Source organism: Asparagus officinalis, chromosome 9, assembly GCF_001876935.1.
Source record: "Asparagus officinalis chromosome 9, Aspof.V1, whole genome shotgun sequence".
Taxonomy (NCBI): Eukaryota; Viridiplantae; Streptophyta; class Magnoliopsida; order Asparagales; family Asparagaceae; genus Asparagus; species Asparagus officinalis.
In genome coordinates, this window is record NC_033802.1 from 60,995,311 (window position 1) to 61,022,151 (window position 26,841).

At 35.2% G+C, this 26,841-nt stretch overlaps 1 protein-coding gene across 3 annotated transcripts; it reads right to left on the minus strand.

Annotated features, from left to right (window-relative positions):
* Positions 4,021 to 26,639, minus strand: LOC109823953. 3 transcript variants are annotated; one of them, XM_020390420.1, is made up of 9 exons: positions 26,123 to 26,237; positions 13,683 to 13,774; positions 12,393 to 12,555; positions 11,907 to 12,107; positions 8,640 to 8,882; positions 7,950 to 8,100; positions 7,686 to 7,754; positions 5,603 to 5,771; positions 4,021 to 4,630 (listed from the first exon to the last, which is right to left on the minus strand). In XM_020390420.1, the coding sequence occupies exons 2-9, from the start codon at positions 13,699 to 13,701 to the stop codon at positions 4,290 to 4,292; spliced, it is 1,356 nt and encodes a 451-aa protein (XP_020246009.1). In that variant the 5' UTR covers positions 13,702 to 13,774; positions 26,123 to 26,237; the 3' UTR covers positions 4,021 to 4,289. The 3 variants fall into 3 exon arrangements, with proteins under 3 accessions (XP_020246009.1, XP_020246008.1, XP_020246011.1); XM_020390419.1 differs by lacking the exon at positions 13,683 to 13,774 and having other exon boundaries at positions 26,123 to 26,639; XM_020390422.1 differs by lacking the exon at positions 12,393 to 12,555 and having other exon boundaries at positions 26,123 to 26,231.

The following is a 26,841-nucleotide window of genomic DNA, read 5'->3' on the forward strand; positions in this document are numbered from 1 at the left end:
GGGGGGGGGGGGGGGTGATTAGGGTCTTATGCTAATCTAATCCCGATTAAATGCCAATTAAAATTATATTGATTAATTTGTTCTTGCAAGAATGATATGAAAAAAACACAAATAAAATGTACGCTAAGCAAAACTCAAACAAATGATATGTTTACGAGGTTCGGTCACCACGACCTACGTCCTCGCTCTACACCTCGAGGGGATCTCCACTATCACAATCCGGTTTGGAAGCCGAAACTTCTACACACTCGGTTTACAAGCTTACCGAAAACTCTCACACAACAAACACTATGCAATCACACTTTACACACTAAGTGTAGGAATCTAGCCCGTGTCCTCCGCCTCAAGTGCTCGGATGCAACCTCTCCCTAGGTTCGTCAACCGACGCCACTCCTATTGGATTCGACCCCGTCTCTCGCCTCGCACTTCTCTCGGTATACAAGTGTATTATAAGTGATACTCACCAATAAAGATTAAATACAATGGTTTGTTCTAAACAACAAATGAGAACACAAATGAAGCTCACACTCACTAAATCACACCCCACAACCCACACTATATAGTATGAAGATATTAAGCTCAATATTGTGTGTGTGATAACAGTAAAAAAAAAAATGTAACTAAATAACTATAGCTAAGATATGAAAATGAAATTATAAGCTATATGAAAAGATGAGTTAAGAAAACTTCTCAATAAACAAGAAGAACAGTAGAGGATGATGAGGACAGGATCCTCAGTTGAAATGAAAGGTCTCTTCTTGTTGTAGCAGACTTCTTTTAAAACAGATGATTAGAAACAGCTTAAACAGCTCTTTTAAACACATTTAGGATTTTGTTAAAACAAAACTTGGTTATTGAAATAGAGCAGCAATGGGGTATTTATACCCACTCAAAATATCAGCCAAATCCAACTTGAAAAGACTAAAATAGCCTCAGACAGCCGTTGCAGAAAATAGCCGTTAAAAGGCAATGATGAGATCGGCGGGGGGGGGGGGGGGGGTGGAGAAAAAGCTAAGAATTGGGTTTGAAAGCTGGTGGTCGACCGTGGCGGTCGACTGCGAAGGTCTCTGGATGGATTCACGGTCGACCATCAGGGTCGCCCGCGAGCACAAAAGAGCCATAGTAAGAAAGTTTGCTGCTGGCGGTCGACCGTGGCGGTCGACCGCAAACTGATACATGGCATATGACAGGTTTTGGGCTGATTTTGAAAATACATTAAAAATATCAAATCAATTCCAAAAATGGTAAAACTTTGGAAAAAGTTTCTAAATGATGAAATAAACATGTTTGAAAAGGAATTTTTAAAAAATCAATTTTTTTTTGTGAAAACTCCCTGTTTTTAAAAAGTGTTCAGAAAACCTGTATTTTCGTGAACATAAAAATTGAGATATGATTTGTTAAAACGTATCTATGTAACATGCATATATTATATATATATAAAGAAGTGTGAATGAGCTGTAAACATGAAATAAAAACTATTGTATCAAAGTTTGACGAAAAATCATTTATTTGATAGAAAACGTCAAAATTGTGTTAAATGTACATATATTGAGCTTACATATAAACATACGATATATGTAAGCAAACTAAACTTATACCTAGGTGAATGCACACACATGAACTTGAATCTTTAACGCTTGATTATCGTGTGTTGAATTACCTGTAAAGAGAAAAACAAAACAACAAAAAACTAGAGAATGGATTAGCGATAAATAAACAACAAAAAACTAGAGAATGGATTAGCGATAAATTGTTTGACAAATCATCATCAAAACTATAGGGCCAACACTTTCTTCTTCAATTATTGTGCCTTTCGCACAAGAGCACGAGCGTGTGCGGCATGTGTGCGTTACTTTTGGATGCGCTCCTTCTTCGTTGAACAAGTCCTTTTGATGAGAACTCATTCCTCGGTTGATGGATTGGAGGAAGTGTCAGTGACGCGCTGTTGAAGCTGTTGGATTGCTCGACGCTTCCTTGACTCTAAGTACGCATAGTAGCGAACTCTATCAACTTGTTCCAAAGCCTTAGCAAATCGATGAGCCTGGCGTTGGTGTTGTCTCTGACGAGTCCTATTCGTCAGAGTTGGCGAACTTTGGTCGAACAACTCCTTAACTGGGGAGGAGTCGTTGTGAGCAGAGCTTCCGACTTTGTTGGTTGCCGGAATAGTGTTACGAGGGGAAGCCTCAACAACTATTAGGCGAGAGTCACCCTGAGCCTTCATTAGTGCTGAAAACTGAAACACCTTCTTCGAAGATGAGATATTCCTGCACTTGTGGGAGGAGGAAGACTTTGATGAAGACGAGGAAAAGTACTTCTCGAACTTTGGTTGGTCGAACTCGTATTCGACCGTTGAATCGACCAGAATCTTGATCGTCTGCGACACTCTAGTCTCGATACCGAGACTGTTATCTCCCACTGTGGTCGTCAGCGTGTTTGCGTCGGGAACAATTTCTTTGTTGCTTCCATTAAAACGTTTTAATAGAAACAAATGAATGAGCTTACACGTGTATAACTCTTCTTTACAAAGAAACAAAATTGTTGTGCTCCCTAGAAACACACACAGAAACTCCTACGTAGAAACCTCTGCTTGCGTGTGATCTTTGCCTGTGTCGGGGATGCGTTATCCGTGGACCACGAATCAACGTTCCAAGTCGGAAACGAAGAAGGTTAAAAGTTGATGTTTCGACGTGGAAACAAGAACTGAAGTGAATATCTTAGCAAATTAAGATGAACACTCTTCTCGAGATCAAATCTAAATTTGAACTCAAGGAAACACCAGAAGGCTTTGAGGATGCTTGAAAGTGGATGAATAACTCTCTCTTGCTCTCAAAGTTCGCCAAATGCTCGTCTCTCTGCCTTGATAATTCCCCTCTGTTCGGACCCCGTGTACAAGTGTGTCAAGCGGTATTTATAGCTATTGGAAGCCGTAACCGTCAAAAAGAAGTTAAAATAACCGACGATCACTACCTCCTTTGGGCGAGACAATGTTTACTCTCGACTAAAGAAGGCAGTTCCAGGCAGTTTGTAACCGCCGTCCCACTACTTAAATTGCGTTAAATGCCATAATTTTCGTCGGTAGTGGGCATATTTCACGGCTATAACCGTCCATTAACGTTAATGAATGTTTTCCCACAGTTATGGAGTCACGTGGTCCCCGCAAAAGATCACAAAACTATCAGAAAACTCGAGAGGCTGTCTCAAAGTTAGAGAGACGGTTCTTACTGTCTCTGTCTCGGATACACGAGACAGTGGATGCTGTCTCACCAACTGTGAGACAGCTCCGAGTTCTTTTCTGAGTCATTTTGCGTACTCCTTTGCTTCCTTCTGCATTGGCTAGTCTTCTCTGACTTAGATGATGACGTTCTTTGTATTCTCTCCGTCTTGAGCTGTGTTTGGCTTAGATGATGATGTTCTTTGTATTCTCTCCGTCTTGAGCTGTGTTTGGGACCTATAGGTAATTTTTAACGCCTACAAATATCGACTAAGAATAATATTGTCCCGAAAAAAAATAAGTAAACTAATCGTACTGGTCAAACAATAAAAAAGTTGTTGCAAATCTTAACCTACGAAAGCCATTATTCCCCATTGTCCCCCAAATAAGCATCTCACATGCAATATCCTTGCCAATTCAGACCAATACCATGCTTGACCAGAAAGGGCGCAGCAAAAAAAAAAGGTAGATAGATAAATCGAGAGGGGGTGGGGGTGGGGAAGAACTCAACATGCCTTTCAAGCTCTCTACAAGCTATACAAAATGGTGTACAATGACTCAGTCTCAAACTAATATAGAAAACATGATATACATGATACAACACAAATATGCTCCAAAACTTTAGGGTTGGATTTTCTTTCAGTCAAAACTAAACAAATCATGCATATATCTATAATCCAATCAATCCAGAACCGCCCTTATCAACAAAAAGACCTGAAATTAGGTTGAGAAATATGATCAAATATGCTACACAAAAGTAAGGCCAATATCAACAAAACAAGATATCCCCCTAAAATGAAGAAAACGAATAAAAGCAGAATAAATAACACTTCCAACACTATCCATATACAAAATCCTGCCCCTCTGCTGCTGAAACTTCTTCAGATTTTAACGGTCCAAATAGCTATGTTACATGCAATATTCTAGCAATTACAAACCAATATCACCTACTTTACAAAAAAATCGACATATCTCTTGCAAGCTCCACTATTAATATACAGGGCCTGATACACATGATACACTCATGTACAGTATGCTCCAAACTTTCACTTTGAAAATGACTGAAATTAGCATATATCTATAATCCAATCAAACCCATAGTTTTAACATGATCCTTCCTTGATCTACAATAAGACTGAAGACTGCTCTCATCAACTTTACCATCAAGAGTCAAATTAACGCCATAACCCTGCAACTTTTGAATATTGCGGGAAATAGGGCTCTGCCATTCTCCATCCCACCATCCTGGAGGGAGGAGTGGCGTAAGGGCACACTGGTGGTGCTGGTGACGACAGCTCAGCGGGCCTGCAAACCGGTTCCAGGCGTGGCCCCATCCAATCTGAGTAGCAAGGCCATTGACTAGTAGGTTGCTTTGAAAGCTACTGAGGAAAGAGAAATTGGAGGGTAGAGGATTCTCTCCTGCAAGAGAGACATTGTCATTAAACATGATTAAAAATAGCAAAGAATTTGGACAAATTTTTAGAGGCAATTACATGAATCCTACTCTTCCATTCAGTTCTGTTCAGTCCTCTTGAACTAAGTTAATCCACTTAAAATCATATACCTCTTAGGCTCTTAACAGCTTCCAACCAAGTTATTTTAATGCCAGCATTTAGTCATCTTTGCTCCATTAATTATATAATATTATTATTTTCCCAAATTGTACTGACATGACTGATGTAAGAAAACTTTCAGCTGAGTAAGAGATTTTGTGGATAATAACTGGCAATTGGTGGGAAATGTCCAGCAATATGACATGAAACATAGAAAAGATGTAAGTTTATGTATGTGGCTTTCAAAGATGGGAAAGAAAAATATACATCCAAATTACAAAATTTTCTGCTTATAGTTTACGAACATGACATTTAGTTTGAATAACATGCGATAAAGTAATTGTAAGCAAAACTCAACCGTGCGAGAGAAACGAAAGGAATTTTTCAAAGAATATATGCAGGACCGATGGGAAAGAAAAATATACATCCAAAATGCAAAATTTTCTGCTTCTAGTTTACAAACATGATATTTAATTTGAAAAACTTTTGATAAAGTAACTGTAGTGCAGGGAAAAAAGGAATTTTTCAAAGGATATTTTAAGGTCCAAATATTAAAATACAGGCTAAAGTTCTTTCTGATGGATCTGAATTGAATTCGTGAGAATGAATAAACCTCTTCTCATCAAATAAAGGAGACAATTTTGTCCATCTCACATATTACAGCACAAAAGTATTTAAAAATATGCAAATATTGGGGGAGAATCACTTTTTTCTTTTGTAATTTCTATGTGGATGGTTCATAGATAACTCAAGTGTTTTTCAATAATTACATAATTTCATTAGTATGGCTATTTATTGTGTGGGAATTAGTCCAAAGGAGAAAAGGCCATAAATCTACCATGTCTGTTGGCTGCAGCAAGTGCGGCAATAAGCTGGGCATATGTTGTCCCAACACGACGGTTGGCTCCAGAAATAACAGCGTGCTTAGCATGTGATGCAAAAAAGAAATCTACAAATGCAACCCATCTTGGTGCAGGTCCCCAATCCTTTGCTCTAAAACCTACAGACTGAAATAGAATATAAAAACCACGATTAATTTGGGTATCGAAGTTTCTGCAGGAAAAAATTAGGTAGAAACATGAAGCAAAATTAGACCTGGTTCTCCTATTTCTTAGCTTTTGGGTCACATTAAAAACAATGAAACAATTTTAGGGTAAAGTTTGTTATATATTGCGCCAGTCATTGAAAATGCCACATAATGCTATTATAATCTTTAAGAAAAGTGTGTGCCAGTTTGGAAATTTTACTCCTCTTTTACACTAATGGATAGCATGCCCATGAAAAACAATTGAACTTCAACATAGGATTTGTAAGTTATGTGGCTAAAAAAAGTGTGTGCCATAATGCCTTCTTTACATACAGAAGTTTTATCAGAGGCATCAAAAGTGCCTGTCGAGATAGAGCCCCTCCGCACCAAAGAGAAAAGAAAGTAAACAAAAACAGTAGCAGCAGCAGTAATAATAACGATGACGACAACAATGGTTATAACAACAGAAGCAGCAGGGGCAACAACAATAACTAATACAAATGATACTAATGAAAATAAGTACAGATCTGAGGGGTAGGGAACAAGTTCAAGAAACATTTAATTTTTAAAACTTCAAACCATTTACCCTATAAGGTAAAAGATCTATTTACCCATCAGGCTTTGGCAATCATAGTTGGTTTTTTTTTACAGGGAGCTTCCCCTAAATTAGATCCCGTCCCATGACAATCCTTAATTATTCGAGCTCCAAAATACCACCCCTATGTGCCATTCTTCAAAAGATAATCACATATTCCCACTTATGCCCAATTTCTTTGTTAATATTAATGAAAAATCAATTATGCCGATTGTTTGACATGCAAAAAAGATGAAAAGCACTAAAATGACCCCATTTCACATTACCACCCCTTGCTTACCCAAATTTCCAAACACCATCCCTATGTGTCAACATATAACCACCTTGATTGATGAAATAGCCCATAGGGATGTTGTTTTGAAACTCGGGCAATTAAGAAGGATAACGTGATATGGGGCCTAACATGATATGGGGCCTAATTTAGGGGTGGTTCCCTGTGAAAAATTCATTTAATTTTCTAAACTACCTGCTGTGTAAATCATTGTAGTACATAAGGTAAGGATAGGGTTGCAAAGGGCAATAGAAAATCTAATAAAGTGTTTTATGGTAAATAACGCAAGGGTATATGTTTTTGCTTCTTTTCAGAAAAACATACCTCGATCTCACCTCACCAACTTCCACTTCCCCTCTACACCAAACAGAGTTTGAAGATGATGATGGTTCTTGGGGCAAGACAACCAACAATCAACAGGCATAGTATAAGGATAGCCCTTTTCCAATTAATAGGTGTAAAATCCTTATTGCTTAAGAACGAAATGCGGTGTCCATTTTGACAATTTCCCTGTAACTTTACCACAAAGACAGCTAAATAAATAAAGAAGATGGTACTATTTTTTTCGGAACCTAAAATTTAATTTTTTTTCTTTTACTGGCTAAAACATGGATATTATGACAAGATAACTAATGCCACTTCTATTTTGCATGTTTCAGATCATGACATCACCTTTTATTTTGTACTTTATACTAAGGATAAACTTAGACATAGCATGAACTCCTACTCTCTCGTGTATGAAGCATGCAGAAAACTGGCAAGTGCGAAGGGGCTGGGGGATTCCTAGACGTCTCCAAATAACTATACTCTCATAAGCACTCTTGCTTATTATATATCCAAATAACTATACTCTCATAAGCACTCTTGCTTATTATATTTAGTGATATCCATAAAAGGAAACGCCCTAGCAAACCACACTTGCTTATTATATTTAGTGATATCCATAAAAAGACCTAATGTAAAAGAGAAAAGGTATTTCAGACAACACACTATGCTCAAGCACAAATGAACATATTTTAAAGACATACCTGATGTTCTTTCTTCATGTTCCCCCCAGAAATTTTGCCCGCAAATGACTTGTAATTAAAAGAAACAACCTTTTCAAGGGAAAAAAAGAATATTGTAAGATGAGAAAAAGCAGCTGTTGACTTTTGGTAATGGAAGCAAGAAATCAAAAAGGGAGAATCCCCATAGGTAGATATTTATTCTAGTACTTACTGTGCATTTGAAGATAAGAAGATATGTTATGCATCAGAATGATTTTTTAGATTTCGTGAGCTCAATCAATATACCTCTGCAAATTCAGCCAAGTTCGGTGAGATCTCCTTGATAAATGAAGGTGTATCGGAAACCAAAGCAATCCTTGGTCTTGTAGCTTCTTGTTGATAGCTATTAAGTGCTTTCTTAACACATTGAAGTGCTGCTTGCATTGCTCGTATGGACCTAACAACAAGCCAGACACTTGAGTTAATTAATTGACTTGAGAAAGCATGTCTCAAATGCTTCTTGATATCTAGCATTAGTAGCTAATGTCATTAAAAGCACTACACAAACTTAACTGCATAAAGGCTTAGTAATTTTGACATGGACATAATTTTAGGACCTTTTTCATATCCTTCGCACGGCATGGGTACAATACTTCAGATGGTACAACATGCACAAAATTAATAAGCTGAAAAAAGAGAATTGTGTATTCGTGTTTCATGAAGAAGGCAGAAAGAAGGTAGAACTTTCTTCTTTGCACCATATAACTTATGAGCTAATTGAAGGCAGAAAGGAAGCAGTCATTTATGTGTGTATCTTATGGTTCAAAATTTCTAATAAGTTTAAAAGAAAGCTTAAACTTGCAAATTAAATTGTAAGTAAATACTTTTAACAAAACTATCATAAAAGTTGTTAAAAGACAGCTTGAAACATGCAAGAGCACATATGATTAACAACAATCATGTGGAAAATAGTTGAAACGGTTTGAGATACCTCACCTGTTTGTCAACATACGCATGTGCAATGTGATATCAGGATCTCCACCCTTCAAAACCCAAGTAACAGCTTCCTGAATTGATTGTGAAGGAGATATAATAACCCGCATCAGTTCCCCAAATACATTGGGGCTGGATTGAAGAGATTCTGGATGTCCAAGCAGAACTGAAGCTGAATTTTTCATTCCAGGATGTATATTCTTCAAGAAGAACTGAATAGCAACTGCATCTGTTGCACCTTGAAACCTGTCTTAAACAATATGCTGGTTTTTTAATTCACATTATTCGGACAAATATTAAGCATATATTAAAAAAGAATCATCCATAGACGGATAAGTGCATGTCCATATGCCTGTGTTATGTGAGGCCTGAAAAAGGTGTTGATTTTCCCAAGAAATGTGGCAAAATTCACTGAGCATAGACCATGCATCATGCAGATTTGAAGTTTGTAAAGTTCAAGGGATAAGTTCAACAGGTCCAACTTTGGTGGACGCATGGAGGACGATGGTCAAAGCCTCAAGGGGACCATGTAATCCATTTACTAAAACCGGCCAATTCACTGAAGGTTTAACTTTAATAGTTTTCAGATTTTATTTGCACTTACGGTTCCGCAATAGCGCTCAGGGGGTCAGTGAGTCATACTGCAAGATCAGAAGTCATCTAGGGGTTTAGATAAATTCATTTTTTAAGTTATTTTTAGGAAGTTATTTTACTTTCATCATAGGAATGCACGGGAGTCTATTAACTTCACTTCTTTGTGGAAGAAACAAAACCTAATTTGTAGTTCGTAGTTCATATGCAAATTTGAAACTGGACAGGAAAATTAAAGTCATCTAAGGATATTAATTATCATGTCATTAATAATCAGGGAAAACTTAAATGGTTGTGTACGGCAATCAAAAGGTTTGAGATGACTTCTTGGAAAGTATTTTATTTTCTATCAAGGATCACAATAAGATTTTGTAACAGATTATTACCAGAAACAGTTTTTGAAGAAAGAGAAGGACTTCACTTATGGTAGTAAAGTTTTTCCCTATTCCTAACCTCAATAAACTACTTGCAAATTTTTTCCCTTGAACTTTTTCTATTTCTAGATTCTCAGAACTCTTTGACCAATTATTACAGTACAGAATTTTTATAAATGCACCTCTGAACTCTGAATATCTTCTGATTCTTCTCTCATCATCACAAAGGCCTAATCATTATGTTCACTTCCTCCTAATCTTCGAATGGTTTCTTCACCACAACAACATCTGCCAACGTTTATAAATTCTTTTCCATAAGGTTTAAGAATAATTCTAGCTTGAATTTCTGAAGTGCAAGCAGAAGCTCAGAATTAACCTACTTTAGACCCTTAAGTAACCTGAGCAACCCAAAATCAGATCAAGAAGATTTTTTCAATTTTCCAATTACAAAATCTATAGGCATCTTGGTGAAGTTAGCTAGTTAGAGGAATTTTTAAGAAGAAAAAGGTAAAATAAAGGACAAAATGTGGTTTTCAGTAAAAAGCAACTGTGATCAGTTGCCTGCAGACATCTAGGGTGATTGGAATAAAGATTAGATGCCACATCACTTTTTTGTTTAGATTGACAGCACAGGGAGGAAAAAAAAATTCCTTCCCTCTTTACATAAGTAGATGCATAACATGATTAAAAAATAAATGTACATGAATATAAATGAGTAAAAATTCCGAACATACCAATCAGATTGTCACTCAAGTCCTTAACTAACCTGGAGAAGTAATAGCTTAGTGCAGACCTCCAATCATTTTAAGTTGATATTGTTACAGTAGGTGCCTAAGCAACAAGCTTATGTAGCCTAGAGTAATAAGATTACAATTTACAAGGATAGGGATTTTGAAGTTTATACCGGAGGAATTTTCACTTTAAGCAAGTACACTGCCGCCATTCATATATCAGCAGAAGAAAATAGGGGGGTTGGAGGGATAAACATTCAAGAGAATAGAAGAGAAAATAGCTAGAAGACGCATTCATTAATTCAAAATTCAACCTCCCTTCCATAGTCCAGCCTAATCTTTATATAGGAGTTTCACGATTAATTATACTACTCCTAGCATTCTTAACCAACACCTAATTAATGCACAACACTCGGCATCAAAACTGACTCTTAATTGTATGACTCGTGGCATCTATAACTTTGTGGAAGTAGCAATGTTTTAAATATAGGCCAATTTCATCGATTTATCCCCGATATATAGGGTTTGGGCTATGGCCAATACGATTTTTGCAAAAGTATATCGCATATAGTTTTGGGCCGATTTTTCCCGATATATTGCTGTAAATCCGATAAAGCGGCCGATTTTTCATGGGTTAAAATCACCTGATTTTCTACAATTTACATTCTAAGTGAACTGGTTTGTATTCGGAGGCAAAAAACCCTCTTTTTTCCATATTCGACTCGCATACACTAAACAAAAACAATACTATCCTATTCTATTTCGCTTCCACTAAACAAATACAATTGGTAAGTGATCCTAAACATGTGTTATTTACATATTAGTATGTTTATATTTCATCAAATGTGCTTAGATTACTTTTTATGACATTATATTATATATGCTCACCATCCTATATTACACTCCGATTTTTACTACTTATCCCCAATATATCCCGATAACTAGGATCCGATATGAATTTGGCCATCCGATATATTCCCGATAACCGATATTTAAAACATTGGAAACTAGTCCAAGTGCAGTTTCATGAGATGTGACATCAGCAAAATTGGGCTCCTCTTTCGGCAACAATGGTGACTTGGTGATTGCAATCAGATAAACCTCCAAAAGCTCTTCTCAACACAATATCGTTTAAGCTCCTAAAGGAGATATTCGAAAGGACAAGGAGTAATAACATCATCACCATCATCATCATCATCTTTATTCAGGCAACTACAGAGAACATCATAAAGTCCAAAAGTTCCATAGAAATTAATTGACATTTCAGAACCAGCTGTTGAACTGACTCCAACCTCCATGGGTTGAAGAGAAATTCTCAGCCAAGAAAACAATTGGCAAGAGAGGCCTGGTCATTTAAAAGGCAATATGACTAAGTACTTAGTAAGTAGACCGAATTTTCATAGTTATGTAATTTTAAGATCATGCAAACAAGGAGCCATCCTCCAATTCTCAGGAAAGACGAGGAATCTAGGTGCACAGTTGACATGATGAGCAATACTAATAAGCTTAATCAATCCAATTTCTTGCTGAATTCCTCAGTAGAAAATTCAGTAACTTGAGATTTTACAACTTACCAGATGATGGGCTGTTTCCAATATCTCCAATCACTACAAAGAACATTTGTTCTTGCACGATCTTCAAAATTGTCAATTCTTGTGATCAGATCTCTTCCATACTTTGCAGTACACCCATTCTTTCTCCATAGATGCTTGACTTCCGTGAGAGTAAATGCAACATTCGAGTATGAAATGTAATCTCCAAAAGGATATGAGCCCCTGAAAAGAAAAAAAATAACGAAAGGGTACCTGTTTAAGGCATAGCATACCAGCATTTTAGGCTTATTCATTTCATCGTTCTATAAGCACGCAGCTAAAATATCTTAACAAGTTAAAGATTATGCAGCCAGAGAAACTGATCTCTTAAAGTCGGGATCAAATAAAACAGACCCTTCATTGTGCATATCATGCCTACAAAATTTAAGGATAAATAACAGACAATATAAAAGCTGAACAATGACATTGATGGAAAGAAAACCACAGCTTGAGAGAGAATCTATATGCCTGGTCTGTCCGATGATCAAGGATCGGTTTAGTATAACACTCAATGCTGCTGCAGTTAAAATCTTGTACATTTCATTCCCAAACCCTGCTTCTGATGCTTTCGCTATCACAAAACCTTGTCGACAAAACTGGTGTGGAGGTAACTCTCGTACTCTTGCACCTCCTGACAAGTAATAAAAAGTAAACATCCACTTTCACACTTTCCTCTGAGGATCAAACTTTTTTTCAGTCAAAAGAAGAACTAGTTAAGGTGCTGATTGCTGAACAGATGCTACCTGATTCATGCTTTTTCAAAATTCAATATTCCTTTACAATTGCTGTTAATTAACCAGAATCACAGATATCCTGGTCGATTTATCTATAAGGACCCAATTTCACATTTTGAACTGTATCCATCATGCAAATCTTTCAACATCAACATCTATGCTCAAACCATGGGAAGGCAACTCATCGCTAGATTAAAAGAGCTGGATACTGTTGTTTCTCAAACAATAAATGTAGTTATAACAAGGCAAGACAACTAAAAATGCAACTACATTAGCAACTTGAATCCCTAAAGGTTATCCAGAAGCTTTCTTATGAATATTCTGTGAATACATAAAACAAAATATTTTAATGACATCTTCTGGAACTGCATGAGATAAAGAAAGCCTGACTCAAGGAAATGAAAAAAAAAATCTAAACTAGCTTAGTTTCGTAACTTTTAAGTGTTAAATTTGCTTGTATATACATTATCAGACCACAACCCAAACTTAAGCATATGGATAACAGTGATTCTCTAACATTAGTACAAAGCACTGAATTTCAAGGGGTCTTGGCCCTTGGGTTCAAATGCCCTTGATGATTTAAAAGACATTTATTGATTTAAGATAATATATTTATCTGTGTTATTCTGCATTTCCAAACATGTAAAATGACTATGTTGGAGACTGTCTAATTTAACATGGCTCATAGGCCAAATTGAAGCATAGTGTTTAGGTTTCCACCTGGTTGTTATACATTTTTAGTGACAGTACATGAGCTTAAGCTTTTGAACAAGGTAGTCATCCGATCATAATAAAAAGTACACCATGAATATTCTGTTAAAATTACCTCCAGTAACCAGACTGTAATATCACACTATAAACTTAGCGAAAGAATACTGCAGTGAGTTACTGCAAACGTCCCAATATTTCGACAACACCAATCTATACAGTGGAGTAGATGCAAAAAGAACAGGACCAAAATAAATATCAAAGCTGTTTGATATTAGTGAGGCCAAGGGTCGATTGCATGTCCAAAACTACTAACCCAAGCTGAACAATAGCATGAGCCTGGATAGGCCTTGCTGCTGATATGCCAAATCTAGTCCAAGAAACGCCCCGATTAAGAGACAACAATACCTGCATTCGGTAGTAACCAATAATGCTAATGAGCTTAATTATCATTTTCTTTACTAACAAATTGCAAGAAGTTTTACTCACTGTGTCCTCCCTATGGACGTCTTGCTCATTTATACAAATTAAATTTCTCGAAAGGTGTCCGTGTGAAGGCATTGTGCGTAGTCTACATTTTGGCTGATCCGTAATTGTATTAATTGTTTAGAAGGTGCTCAAAAGTATAAATTTACAAAGCATGGATTGGTGAATTTTTATTTTGTTAAAACAGTGTTTAACAAAATTCCACAAGCATGCTTCTTCTAAGACCACCCCCCCCCAAAAAAATAAAATAAATAAATAAGTAAAAATAAAAATAAAAATAAAACCAACATTCCACATGCATGCTCAGATGCCCTTAGCATAAACACAAATTTCAAATCTAATTTTCTCGTTATTTTAAATATCCCAAACATCGCCTAATATATCGGCCGATATATCCTTAACCACTATTTAGCAATTTTTGGCGATATATCCCGGACATGGTCGATAAATCAACAAGTACGTTAGGTGATATGTCCTCTTATATGGCTTATCGCAAAATAAATATACTGCTTTTGGCAAATTATAGGCGACATATCATGATTTTTCCAATATATCAGTGACACTTCGACCTAAAAAAGGCTAAAATGTTGCAACATGAGCTTGTACTTTTATATTTTTATAAGGTTGATTAGTGGTCCTAAACATATATTATGTATGCTTTGATTTCATGAAGTATGTGTAGATTACATTTTAAAAAATTATATTATATATGCATATCAACCAATGTAGCACTCCAATATATACTGCATATCCCCGATATTTTCCTGATATCTGCAATCCAGAATGAATTTTGGTCGTTAGATATTTCCCCAATATCCGATATTTAAACCTTTAGTTTTCCTCAATGAGATGTGACCACAAAACTTAATTTTCACAATTCACCAATCAAAATCAAAATCCAGTTCACCCTTAGCTCTCCAATAAAATAGAATTTATTTTTTAAGTGTACTATAGAGTAGGTAACTTTCTCCGAAAATTGTCAATACCACCAACACCACCACCCACAAGATAGTTATGTTGGTCTTTTTGTTTTGATGATGTTTAACAAACACTTTACTATTAATGTTGTTTATTTAGTGTTTTTGTTTTTGTATTTATTCTAGGCAAACAATATGTTGGAGAATGGATAGAATAGAGCATTCACGATCATATCCAATGGAGGTTGGCGGAATAGTAGAGTAAAACAATACAATTCAAGTTAAAAATACAAGTTCAAGCTTCATCCGTAAGTTTACCAAGAAGAGCTTATTGAAGATCAAGATCAAGCTTGGGTATATTTAGTTTAGGTTTTTATATTATATGTGTTAGTACTTTAAGCTCAATCATACACACACGTACATGTCGCCGTCAACATCGCTGTCGATCTCGCAACCCCCTTGTCGCCGATGCATCTCGCAGCCCCCTTGCCGCCAACGAGTCTGTTGGGTCCTTTTGTTTTGATGATGGTTTATAAGCAATTTACATCTAATGTTATTTATCTAGTATTTTTGTTTTGTATCTAGGCAAACAATATGTTGGAGAATGAATGGAATCGAGCTTTCACGATCATATCCAATGAAGATTGGCGGAATTGTGGTATGAAGCAATGTAATTCATGTTGAAGATCCAAGTTCAAGCTTCATCCGCAAAGTGTACCAAGTTGAGCTACAATGAAGATCTATCAAGCTTGGGTAATTTAGTTTTTAGGTTTATACTTGTGTGTAGATACTTTAAGCTCACACACACACACACACACACACACATATTTGGTTGTTATATATATAGTCATATATATACACATGTTTTGGTTTTATAAGTTTTCAGGTTTAAATATGAAACAAATACATATATATATGTATACATGTTTGTTTTCATATTTATTGTTTTGTTTTGGTTTAGCTTTATAGATATGAAACAATAGTTATATTCTTATACACTTTCACATGTTTTATATTCTATTGTTTTTGGAAAAACAAATGTATTTTGTATTATATATACATTTTTGTGAAAATAATGTATTATTGTTTATAGACTTAACATTCATTGTATACATCTTTTATTAAGTCTATAAAATCATTTTGTAAAGTTTCAAAACATGAATGAAACAATAGTTATATTCTTATACATTTTCACATGTTTCATATTCTATTGTTTTTGGAAAAACAAATGTATTTTGTATTATATATATATTTTGTGAAAATAATGTATTATTGTTTATAGACTTAACATTCACTGTATACATCTTTTATTAAGTCTATAAAATCATTTTGTAAAGTTTTAAAACATGATTTAGCCAAAATATCAAAAACATGTGTTTTGTATTTTCATGTTTTGGACTAGTTTTGAAAAATGATAAGATTTTACTATTGAGAAGTGCAATTCCAAAAAAAAAAATTTGTAACATGTTCATTTACATGTTTACAATGATTTCCCAAAGTTTTACATTTTTTTGAATTTACTTGCTATTTTTAAAGGCACTTTAAAAATTAGTTTTACTATTTAATTCAGGCTGATAACCTGTTATCAGTCGACTGGTAAGTCGACTGATGACATTAGTCGACTGATGTGTCGACTGAAGAATATGTCTGGAATCAATAAAAAGTTTCTGTTTTATTTTGGTCGACTGAAGAATATGTCTGGAATCAATAAAAAGTTTCTGTTTTATTTTGGTCGACTGACCAGTCGATTGATGATCCATCAGTCGACTGATAAATATCGTCAGTCGACTGATGAGCTGAAAAATGCCTCTAACGGTCAGCTCATCAGTCGACTGATGAAAGCCGTCAGTTGACTGATGCTGTAACGGCTAGTTTTTTCCAGCATGTTACAGTTTTGCTTTTTTGATCTTTTTGTCTTATTTTCTCTTGGTTTTAGGGTTCCTATAAATATCCCTATATATCCTCAGTTTTAAATAACCAAGAGAATTGTTTAAAATAACTATAAGGGTGTTTTGTGTTTGTTTAAAAGAGTGTTTAAGAGTTTCGTTTGTGAAACAATTTTCACAAGAGCTTGAGGAAGATCATCAATTGTGTTTGAGCATCCAACTCTTCTCTCTCTTGATCTATAGAGAAGTTTTTCTTAAACTCAATTCTAGCATTTTATATGTTTGATCTTAATTTCGTAAGCTAGATTTCATATTAAGTTTAATTGTTTTTTTTGAATCTCTTTGTTCACACACAACCATTAAGCTTATTGTATTTTCATAGTATAATTTAGGTTATGGGTTTGTGACTGAGTGTGAGCTTACATAGAGTTCTCATCCTTTGTAGAGAACAAACTTTATTGTATTCGTGCTTAATTGTGAGGTTCACTTTGTATTACACTAGTACACCAAGAGGAGTGTGTGGTGAGAGACGGGATCGTACCAAGAGGAGTGAGGTAGGTGATAATGCCTAGAGAGAGGCTGTAATTCCTAACACTTAAGGAAGACACGGGCTAGAGACCAACACTTGAGGTGATAGTTAGTGTAGTTACATTGTGAGAGATTGTAAAGTTTTCGGTGAACTAGAAAACCGAGTGTGAGGTGTAAACGTTATTCGGGTGAGCGTAAAAAACTCGGTTGTAATAGTAAAGATCTCCTCGAGGTGAGAAACGGAGACGTAGGGACCAAACTCCGTGATCATATCGTTTGTTTGTGATTGCATTGACGCACTTATTTTTGTGTTCATATGTTATATCGCTTTTGTCTATTGCTTATTGTTTATATTCCCACTATCTTGTTCGTGTTCATATTACCCTTGGTTTATTATCCTTGCACATATATTGTTCATATCTCTTGTGCTAGGATATATTTGTTAGTAAAGTTTTAATTTGGCATAAATCGGATTAGATTAGTATAAACCTTATTTACCCCCCTCTAGGGTTCTTTCCTATTTGACAGAAAAAGAGCAAAAAACCCCGTAGCAGATCATCTTTTTAGACATCCGAATGCACCAACATCAAACATCCCAATCAATGAACATTTTCTAGACGAACAACTCCTACAAATCCAATCTGTTCTATGGTTTGTTGATATTGTGAATTACTTAATCATGAAACAGATTTATTCTCATTGGTCTACACAGGATAGGTCCCGTTCTCTCATAGGTAAAATATTTTTACTAGGATGATCCATATTTGTTTAAATACTATCCTAATTAGCGATAATGGTACATATTTCTGTAACTGTTCTTTTGAGGTTTTAATGAGGAAATATTCGATCACACAAATTATCGACTCCTTATCACCCCAAACCAGTGGTCAAGTAGAGGTCACAAATAGGCAGATCAAATAAATTTTAGGAAAAATAATTAATCATAACAGAAAAGATTGGTCTGTGAAATTGTGTGATGCTCTATGAGCATATCGTACAGTCTTCAAAACCAATTTGGGAATGTCACCGTACAGGCTCGTGTTTGGAAAATCTTGTCATCTACCAGTCGAGTTGGATCACCGAGCAATGTGGGCTATTAAACAAATGAATCTCGACCTGGACTCGGCAAAAAAAACCAAATTGCTCTAATTGAATGACTTAGAAGAAATTCGAAATGATGCATATATAAACTCAAAAACTTACAAAAATTTTACGAAAGAATTTCACACCTGGACAAAAATTTTTAGTCTACAACTCAAAATTACATTTTTTTCCCAGAAAATTAAGATCAAGATGGACAAGTTCGTTTATTGTTAATCGAGTTTTCTTACATAGCGCCATCGAGATAGAAAATCCTAAAAATAGTTATATTTTCAAGATTAATTATCAACGTTTAAAACCATTTTTAGAATTTTCTACGTTCGGAGAGGAGGTATTGGTTCTTCATGAACCACACTATTTGTAAAAAAAAGAAATAAAGAAATAAAAAGAAAAAGAAAAGAAAAAGCAAAATGAAAATAAAAAATAAAAAATTCTCACTTTGTTTAGCCCACATAAAAAATTTCAAAGCCCATGGTCACTCAGCAGCCCAGAAGAAAAAAAATAAAAAGAAAAAATAAAATAAAATGATACCCGTATCGATACTGGCATCGATACCCAAGATCCAACCTCAAATAACGTAGTCCATCTCCTCCCCAACTTGATTCCTCTTCTCCCTCAAACCTAAATCCCCCATCTACACAAAATCAAGAGCAAGTGGAGGTTTTTTATTCAATATTTTTGGGCTTCTTTTACCTCTAAACATCTCACTAAGGTATAACTTCCCTCTTGATCTTGCAATTTCATTTTTTTATGTAATTGTGTATATGAGTTGATCTATTGGTTGAATCATGGAAAAGATTGGGTTGTTATCATTTTTGTGCAATGACTCATAGTAGAAATTGATCACATTGTCAATAATTTCAAATTGAGGGTATGAATTGGGTGTTTTATCAAATTCGAAAATTTATCAATTTGTTATCATGGAGAAGATTGGGTAGAAATTGTCAACAATTTCAAATTGAGGGTGTTTTATCAAATTCGAAACTTGTAAAGGTTTAGCATATTGTTTGTCATATCAACATGCATTATTCATAGATGAAATTATCAAAATTTTGATATTTTTGGTCCAAAGAATAATGTATAGGGATATTGTTTAAAAAATAATAAATAAATAAAATATAAATATCCCCTAGTCAACTAGCTAACCCAAGAACTTATTTCTTTGTATAACAAATCAAAATTTTAATAACTTGAAATTAACTCATGTTGAATAATTTGTAGCTAAATTCTTTTAAGGAAAAAAAAGGGTGGAAGTCTTGTTGTTTTAATTGTATTAAAAATATAGTTTGTCTGTAGATGTCTCCTAGAAAAAGATCTCGAGCGGGTTCGTCGTCCTCTCAAGTTCCATCTAATGATGATTTAGATAGACCCACACTCTTGGCCAGAATTGTGAGTCTAAATATTCATTTTGAGAGGGGATTTCAAATCAGTGCACTTCAAACATATAAATCTACAATTGATATGTTGACCGCAGTGAGACATATAAGTATGATGGATAGACCCCTAGAAAAGACCAATATATGATGGATAGACCCCTAGAAAAGACCAATATTTCCTTACTTCGTGAATTTTATACTGGATGAGAATTTGATCCAGATAAAGATTTTTTAGTTTTTTCTACAGTTAGGGGTGTTAATGTAGTCATTGATCTTCCCACACTTCGAGATATTCTTAAACTTGAGGAACCACCGATTGATGTACCCGATTACCTTCAGTTATCTTCTAACTTATAACCCGGTACACCAAAATATAATGATGTGCAATGTTACATTAAACGTTGGGCGCTTCTAGGCGTCGGACTTGGCGCCCAGCGCTTAGTCGCCTAGGCGGGCGCCTAAACGGTTTCTGGACGTTTTTTTTCTTTCTTCATTTAAGTGGTGATCGATGAGATTTTGCTGAAGGTCAGAGGAGGTAGTGAAGGTGTTCATATTTGGAGGTTAATGGAGTTTGGAGGACGTGTAGGCTACGACACATAAAATCACAATCAAGGTCTATAGGGTGCAATCTACGTAAGCAGACAATGCTCCCCTAAACGTTCATAAAATCTAGGTGGACAGCCTAAATACCTCCTAGGCGCTAGTTAGGCGGCCTAGGTACCGTCTAAATCTAGGCGTACGTCTAGACGGAGGTTTTTTAAAACAGTGATGATATGTATGATTTTGTGTAGGAGAACCTTCGCATCTAGCTTTGGTTCGAAATCTCAAGCCTAAGTATAGATTACTCAATCTTTTCCTGAACTTTGATCTAAAACCCACAACTGCATACACAACCATCACTACCCATGATATACTCTTTTATTGGATAGCCATTGGTCGACGGGTTGATACAGCCAGCATTATCTAGGTATGGATGAGATCTTCAGTGGAGCGTGTGCTAGAGTGGGCTAGGACACAGTCTGGATCGAGATTTTAGCTTATTTACCCCTACTTGATTACTAGACTCTGCCACAGATATTTTGTTCCAGTTTTCACGGAGGATAGACTAGAAGCAGGGAATGGGCTATTGACAGATCAGGCTGTGAAGAAGAGCATTTCAGGACGAGATCAGTCAGGTTCTTCACATAGAGCTCCTCGGTGTCAATCGGCTACGCATGACCCCTTTCAGCAGATTCGTGAGAAGCAGGCTAGGATGCTAGATCAGATGAACTATGTCACCGAGTCTTTAGCATATCTAATGAGAGAGTGGTAGAGGGTGCATGGAGATACAGTTGAACCCCCACCTGAGTTTCAGACTTTTGTCACACCACTTCAGCCTGATAATTTTCCGGGAGGATGGGAAGATAAAGCTGGACCTAGTACAGGAGTGGCCACTGATGATGCAGATGATGATCCGTCTAATGATGAGCAGTGATGGATGTTTCTTTCACCTAGTATTTGGCTTTAATTTTGTCATGTACTTATATACTATGATATTTTGGATGTTTGTTAGTATTTGTCTTGAGGACAATGCAAAAATCTAGGTATGGGGGTGTGAGCTAGTTAGTTGTTTCCTTTTATTTTGCTTCATTTGTTAGTTAGTATTTTGTTTTTCTTAGTTTTAGTAACTTTTTTTTACTAAAAACTAACAAAAGGAAAGTGCTAACTAGAAAAATGAAAAAAAAGTTAATAAAACTAAGTAAGAAAATACTAATAAACGAATCAAAACAAAAGAAAACAACTAACTAGCTCACACCCCTAGCTCACCCCCCCATGCTTAGACTTTGCATTGTCCTCAAGGCAAATACTAGCAAACGTCCAAACTATCACAATATATAAGTACATGCCAAAATAAAAGTTAAATACTGGGTGAAAGAAACATCCCTCAATGCTCATAACTAGACGGATCATCATCAACATCATCAGTGGTCACTTATGTACTAGGTCCAGCTTCATCCTCCCATCCTCCCGGAAAATCATCAGGCTAAAGTGGTGTGACAAAAATCTGAAGCTCAGGTGGGGGTTCAGTTGTATCTTCATGCACCCTCTACCACTCTCTCATCAGATATGCTAAGGACTCGATAACATAGTTCATCTGACCCTGCATCCTAGCCTGCTTCTCACGAATCCGCTGAATGGGATCATGCGTAGCCGATTAGCGCCGAGGAGGAGCTCTATGTGAAGAACCTGATTGGTCTCGTCCTGAAATGCTCCTCTTCACAGCCTGATCTGTCAATAGCTCCTTCCCTGCTTCTAGTCTATCCTCCGTGAAAATTAGAACAGAAAATCTACGGCAAAGTCTAGTAATCAAGTAGGGGTAAATAAGTTGAACTCTCGATCCAGACTATCCTGGCCCACTCTAGAACACCCTCCACTGAAGATCTCATCCAGACCTAGATAATGCTGGTTGTATCAAACCGTCGACCAGTGACTATCTAATAAAGGAGTATATCATGGGTGGTGATGGTTGTGTATGCAGTGGTGGGTTTTAGATCAAAGTTCATGAAAAGATTGAGTAATCTATACTTAGGCTTGAGATTTCCTGAACCAAAGCTAGATGTGAAGGTCCTCCCATACAAAATCATAGACATATCATTATATTCTAGTGTACTAAGTTGTAAGTTAGAAGATAACTGAAAGTAATCGGGTACATCAGCTGATGGTTCCTTAAGTCCAAGAATATCTCTAAGTTTGGGAAGATCAATGACTACCTTAACACCCCTAACTGTAGAAAAGTCAAAAATTCTTTATCTAGATCAAATTCTCATCCAGTATAAAATTCACGAATTAAGGAAATATTGGCTTTTTCTAGGGGTTTATCCATCATACTCCTAAGTCCCACTACGGTCAACATATCAATTGTAGATTTATATGTTTAAAGTATACTGATTTGAAATCCCCTCTCAAAATGAATATTTAGACTCACAATTTTGGCTAAGAGTGTAGATCTATCTAAATCATCATCGGATGGAACTTGAGAAGACGAACGCGCTCGAGATCTTTTTCTAGGAGGCATCTACAGAAAACTATATTTTAATATAATTAAAACAACAAGACATCCAAGCATAAAAATAATTCTAGGGTAAGAGTGTTCTAGCATCTTGGATATTTAAGCAAGAAAAGAAAGTAAAAGATAAATTTATTAACAAAGAGAAAAATTACATCCCAATAAGATTCTAGCCTCAAGATGATAGCAAATCTTCCTCTTGATCTTCATCTTCCTCTCACATTCATCTTCATAATCAAACAAAGAGAAGAAAAGAAAAATATGAAAAGGTGAAAATATTTTTTTATTAATTGTAATAAAAAATTATAATTTGGAAGGTCTTCTCAATTAAAAGTAACCATCCTCTCCAAAAAGAGTTTTTACAAAATATTTCTAGTTAGCACTTTCTTTTTGTTAGTTTTTAGTAAAAAAAATTATTATTATTTCTGCCAATTTGATCGAGTTAATGCATAATTAATTTATTTGATAAATTATAAATTTTCTAATCACTAGTTAGTTTTATATTCAAGTTCACCTTTTATGATAACTCTAAATAAATTTCTTAAGAAATAATTTTTAAAGTAATATACTTCACTTAAGCCTTAACTTAGACTTTTAATTAAAATAATAAAAAAATTGCATGCTTAGTTTAGAGTTAAAAATAAATTTTCAAGTTGTCTTGATCTATGTATTTTTTAGGATATATATATACATATACACATATGTATATATTTAAGAAAAAACTCTTGAATTCAAGGTGATTCTATCTTATAAAGCCTAAGTTGACCGAGTAGTTAAGCCCAATGAGTATTTCTATACTTAATGACCTAAGCCCAACTAGGTTGGGATTCATTAGCCCAAAACTCGTTTAATAATCACTTAGAAATCCTGATAAAGTAGAAAAAAATCACCAAGGAATAAAGAGTGAAATAAAAAATATACTAACAATGTTTTTATATATATAGTTATATTTGTATATATGATCTTGAAAAATGATTTTTATTAAGAGACTGAAAATTTATTTAAAATAAAAAGTTAGCATGTTCTTTTTAAAAAATTTAAATTAAATTTCTAAGTTAGACTTGGTTTTATGTAGCTATAATGAAAAGATTTTCTAGGAGATTACCTTTATATATAAAAACGTTTTCTCGAGTAATAACTAGCTTCAAGTAGAATGTTTAAATATATCAACTAATTATTCACATACTTCTTTGAATTGGCAAAATAATCGAATTTTGTTGGTATATTCACCGCAAACCCTCACGAGACTATAACTCGTCCTTTAGGATAACCTAGGGGTTTAAAGGCTTGTTGTATGTGCTAAATACAGCCATGATTCCTGCGAAAATGAGTTAGAATTTTTAATTTCTTTCTTTGCTAGAAGACTAATAAAAGTTTAGGTATGGGGTATTTAATAATCATAATTTATTACATTTTACACCCTTATTATCTATTTAATTTAAATAATATATCACTAATAAACATGTTTCATTTTAATTGCAGGTTAATGAATAAAAGCCTAAGAAAATATCAATATCTCATCTCTTAAAAAGCCCAAGAGTCCAAGCCCACAAGCGAAGATCGGCCAAATCGATAGTGATATCGATACCCGTGTCGATACCTGTATCGATACCAAATTTACTGTTACGTATTAAAGTCTAAAAATGATTAACTTGGGGATCAAGTTTAATCCAAGAGCTCTCATTCATTGTTGTAGACTATAAATATGGGTAGAGAGTGAGGGGTTGAGAGTGATAAATTTTATAGAAACTCCATTTGGAGAGGAGGGTTACTCTTAATTGAGAAGACCTTTTAAATTTATAATTTTTTGTTGCAATTAATAAAAGATTTTTTTTTACCTCTTCATATTTTTTCTTTTCTTCTCTTTATTTGATGATGAAGATGAAGATGAAAATGAAAATGAAGATTAAGTTGAAGGTTTGCTTTCAAGAGGCCCTCTTGTAATGTAAATTTTCTCTTTTATTTTTATTTTTTTTTGTAGTAATTTCTTTTCTTCTTGTTTTAGTAGTTTAGATTAACATTAATGCCTTGTAGAGTAGATTTACATTCTTGTCTTTATTTTTCATTATTGTCTTGCACTCCTAATTTGTAGAGTAGATTTATTTTCTCACATAATCTAGATTTTCATTTATGTTATTTTCTTTTACAATTTAGTTAGATTTATTTCTATGTTCATAGTATAAATTTCTTTGTTCTCATTTCTCTTCTTTGTAATCAGTTTTTATCTTCATTCTTTTCTTTTATTCTTCTCTAGTATAGATTTCATTTCTTATTTTTATTTTCTAAGATGTGGAACTAATTCTTGTAGGAATTCTAGAATTGTTGAAACCAGCCTAATTTCTTTTATAGTTTGTGAATTATTCTCTTGCGCTTAAAATAATCATGTGTAGGATAATCAACTAGAGAACTAATTGATAGAAGAAGAATTTAATAATCTATGTTTATCTTGAGTGATTTGATAGGTTATGCTTATGAATTATAAAATTACTATCTAGTTGTTATTCTTTTCTTAAATGTTAATTTTGTTTAGATAATAATTTGATAGATTATGTTTTCCTTAAATGGTTTGATAGTCTATACTTAATAAATCTAAAGTAAAATGTGATACAAAGAGAATGATTCATATTTTATAATTGAAATTAACTAGAGGATTCAATTCTAGATTCCTCATATTTTTAATTAAATCATCCATCTTTACTTCCTTGAATTTTCTCTTTGTTCTTGATTTTTCATTATTTACTTTCTTATTTATTTTTCTTTGGTTTCTTTCTCTCCTCTCAACCTCATTTTATTTTTATTTGCATATATTCACAACCATTGCTCATATTTCTCCACAATCATACACATTCATCACTCCTACTTGTCACATACAACATAAGAATCGATTTTGATTTTCTCCTACAAACAACTTCCTCGTGGGATCGATAACTTTTTATACTATGACTTGATAGTTGTGCACTTGCAACTTTAGAGGTATATATTTATGCCCTATAAGAAACTCTCTTTTTTCCATAACAGACCCGCATTCAGTGAACAAAAAATGCGTTATTCTATTCTGTTCCGCATACACTAAACGAAAACAATTGGTTAGTGATTCTAAACATGTGTTATTCACATATTAGTATGTTTATGTTTTATTAAATGTGCTCATATTACATTTTAGGACATTATATTATATATGCTCACCCCGATATATCCCGGAATCCAATATGAATTTTGGTCATCGGATATATTTCCCATAACCGACAATTAAGACCTTGAGTGTCGCATTAAAGTGCAAATTTAAAGAATTTTAGGGTATATAAGTGCAACCAAAAGCAAGTGAGGGCATATAAGTCCAAAGTAGGCGAAATTATAGGCAGCTAAGTGCAATTAAGTCTTAAAAAAATTGTAAGCTAAGTCATAGAAAGACGTACCATTAATCTCGAAGTGGCGTCTGATGAGCTCCCTAACCCTAAGGCTCTCCTTCTCGAATCCACCGCCAAAACCCTCCCCCATCTCCTCCACCGTAGCGCACGATCCCTTCCTCCCACTCTCTCCTCCATCATCCCTCCCTCTCTCCTCCTCCACCTCATCCTCTCGTTCTTCTTGTTCTGGAAGGATCTGATGAGAGTATCGCTCCCGAGAGTGTAGGAGTGACAGATCTCCGGCGTGATCGTGGACGACAGCGGTGGAGGAGATCCAGAAGAGGAGGAGGATGCTGGTGATCGCTCCGCCGATGAGCGCGTAGCGAGCGAAGGTTATACGATTCTTTCTTCGCAGAGAGGAGGATGATGATGACGGTGACGGTGACGGTAGCGGTGGGGGCGTCGGCGGTGACACGTGATGCCTCATCGTGCGAGAGAGAGAGAGAGAGAGGAGTTGCGAGTGGAGATCAGCCGATTGCGAGCTCAGATTGCAGCGGTAAAGTTACCGAGATTTTTATTCGGACTCAAATGCTGAAAGACACCTGATGGGCTATTTTAGGCCCATAGAGAATGGTCTAAGTCCTAACATTGAATTGGACCTTGTTGGGCCGCAGTTAAGAGGGACAATACATTCATAAACAGAGCCTTATGAAACGTACAGGAAGAAAATACATGTGTCTCATTATCAGTTTAATATATTGTATTGATTCAACGGTTAGGTCGTACTA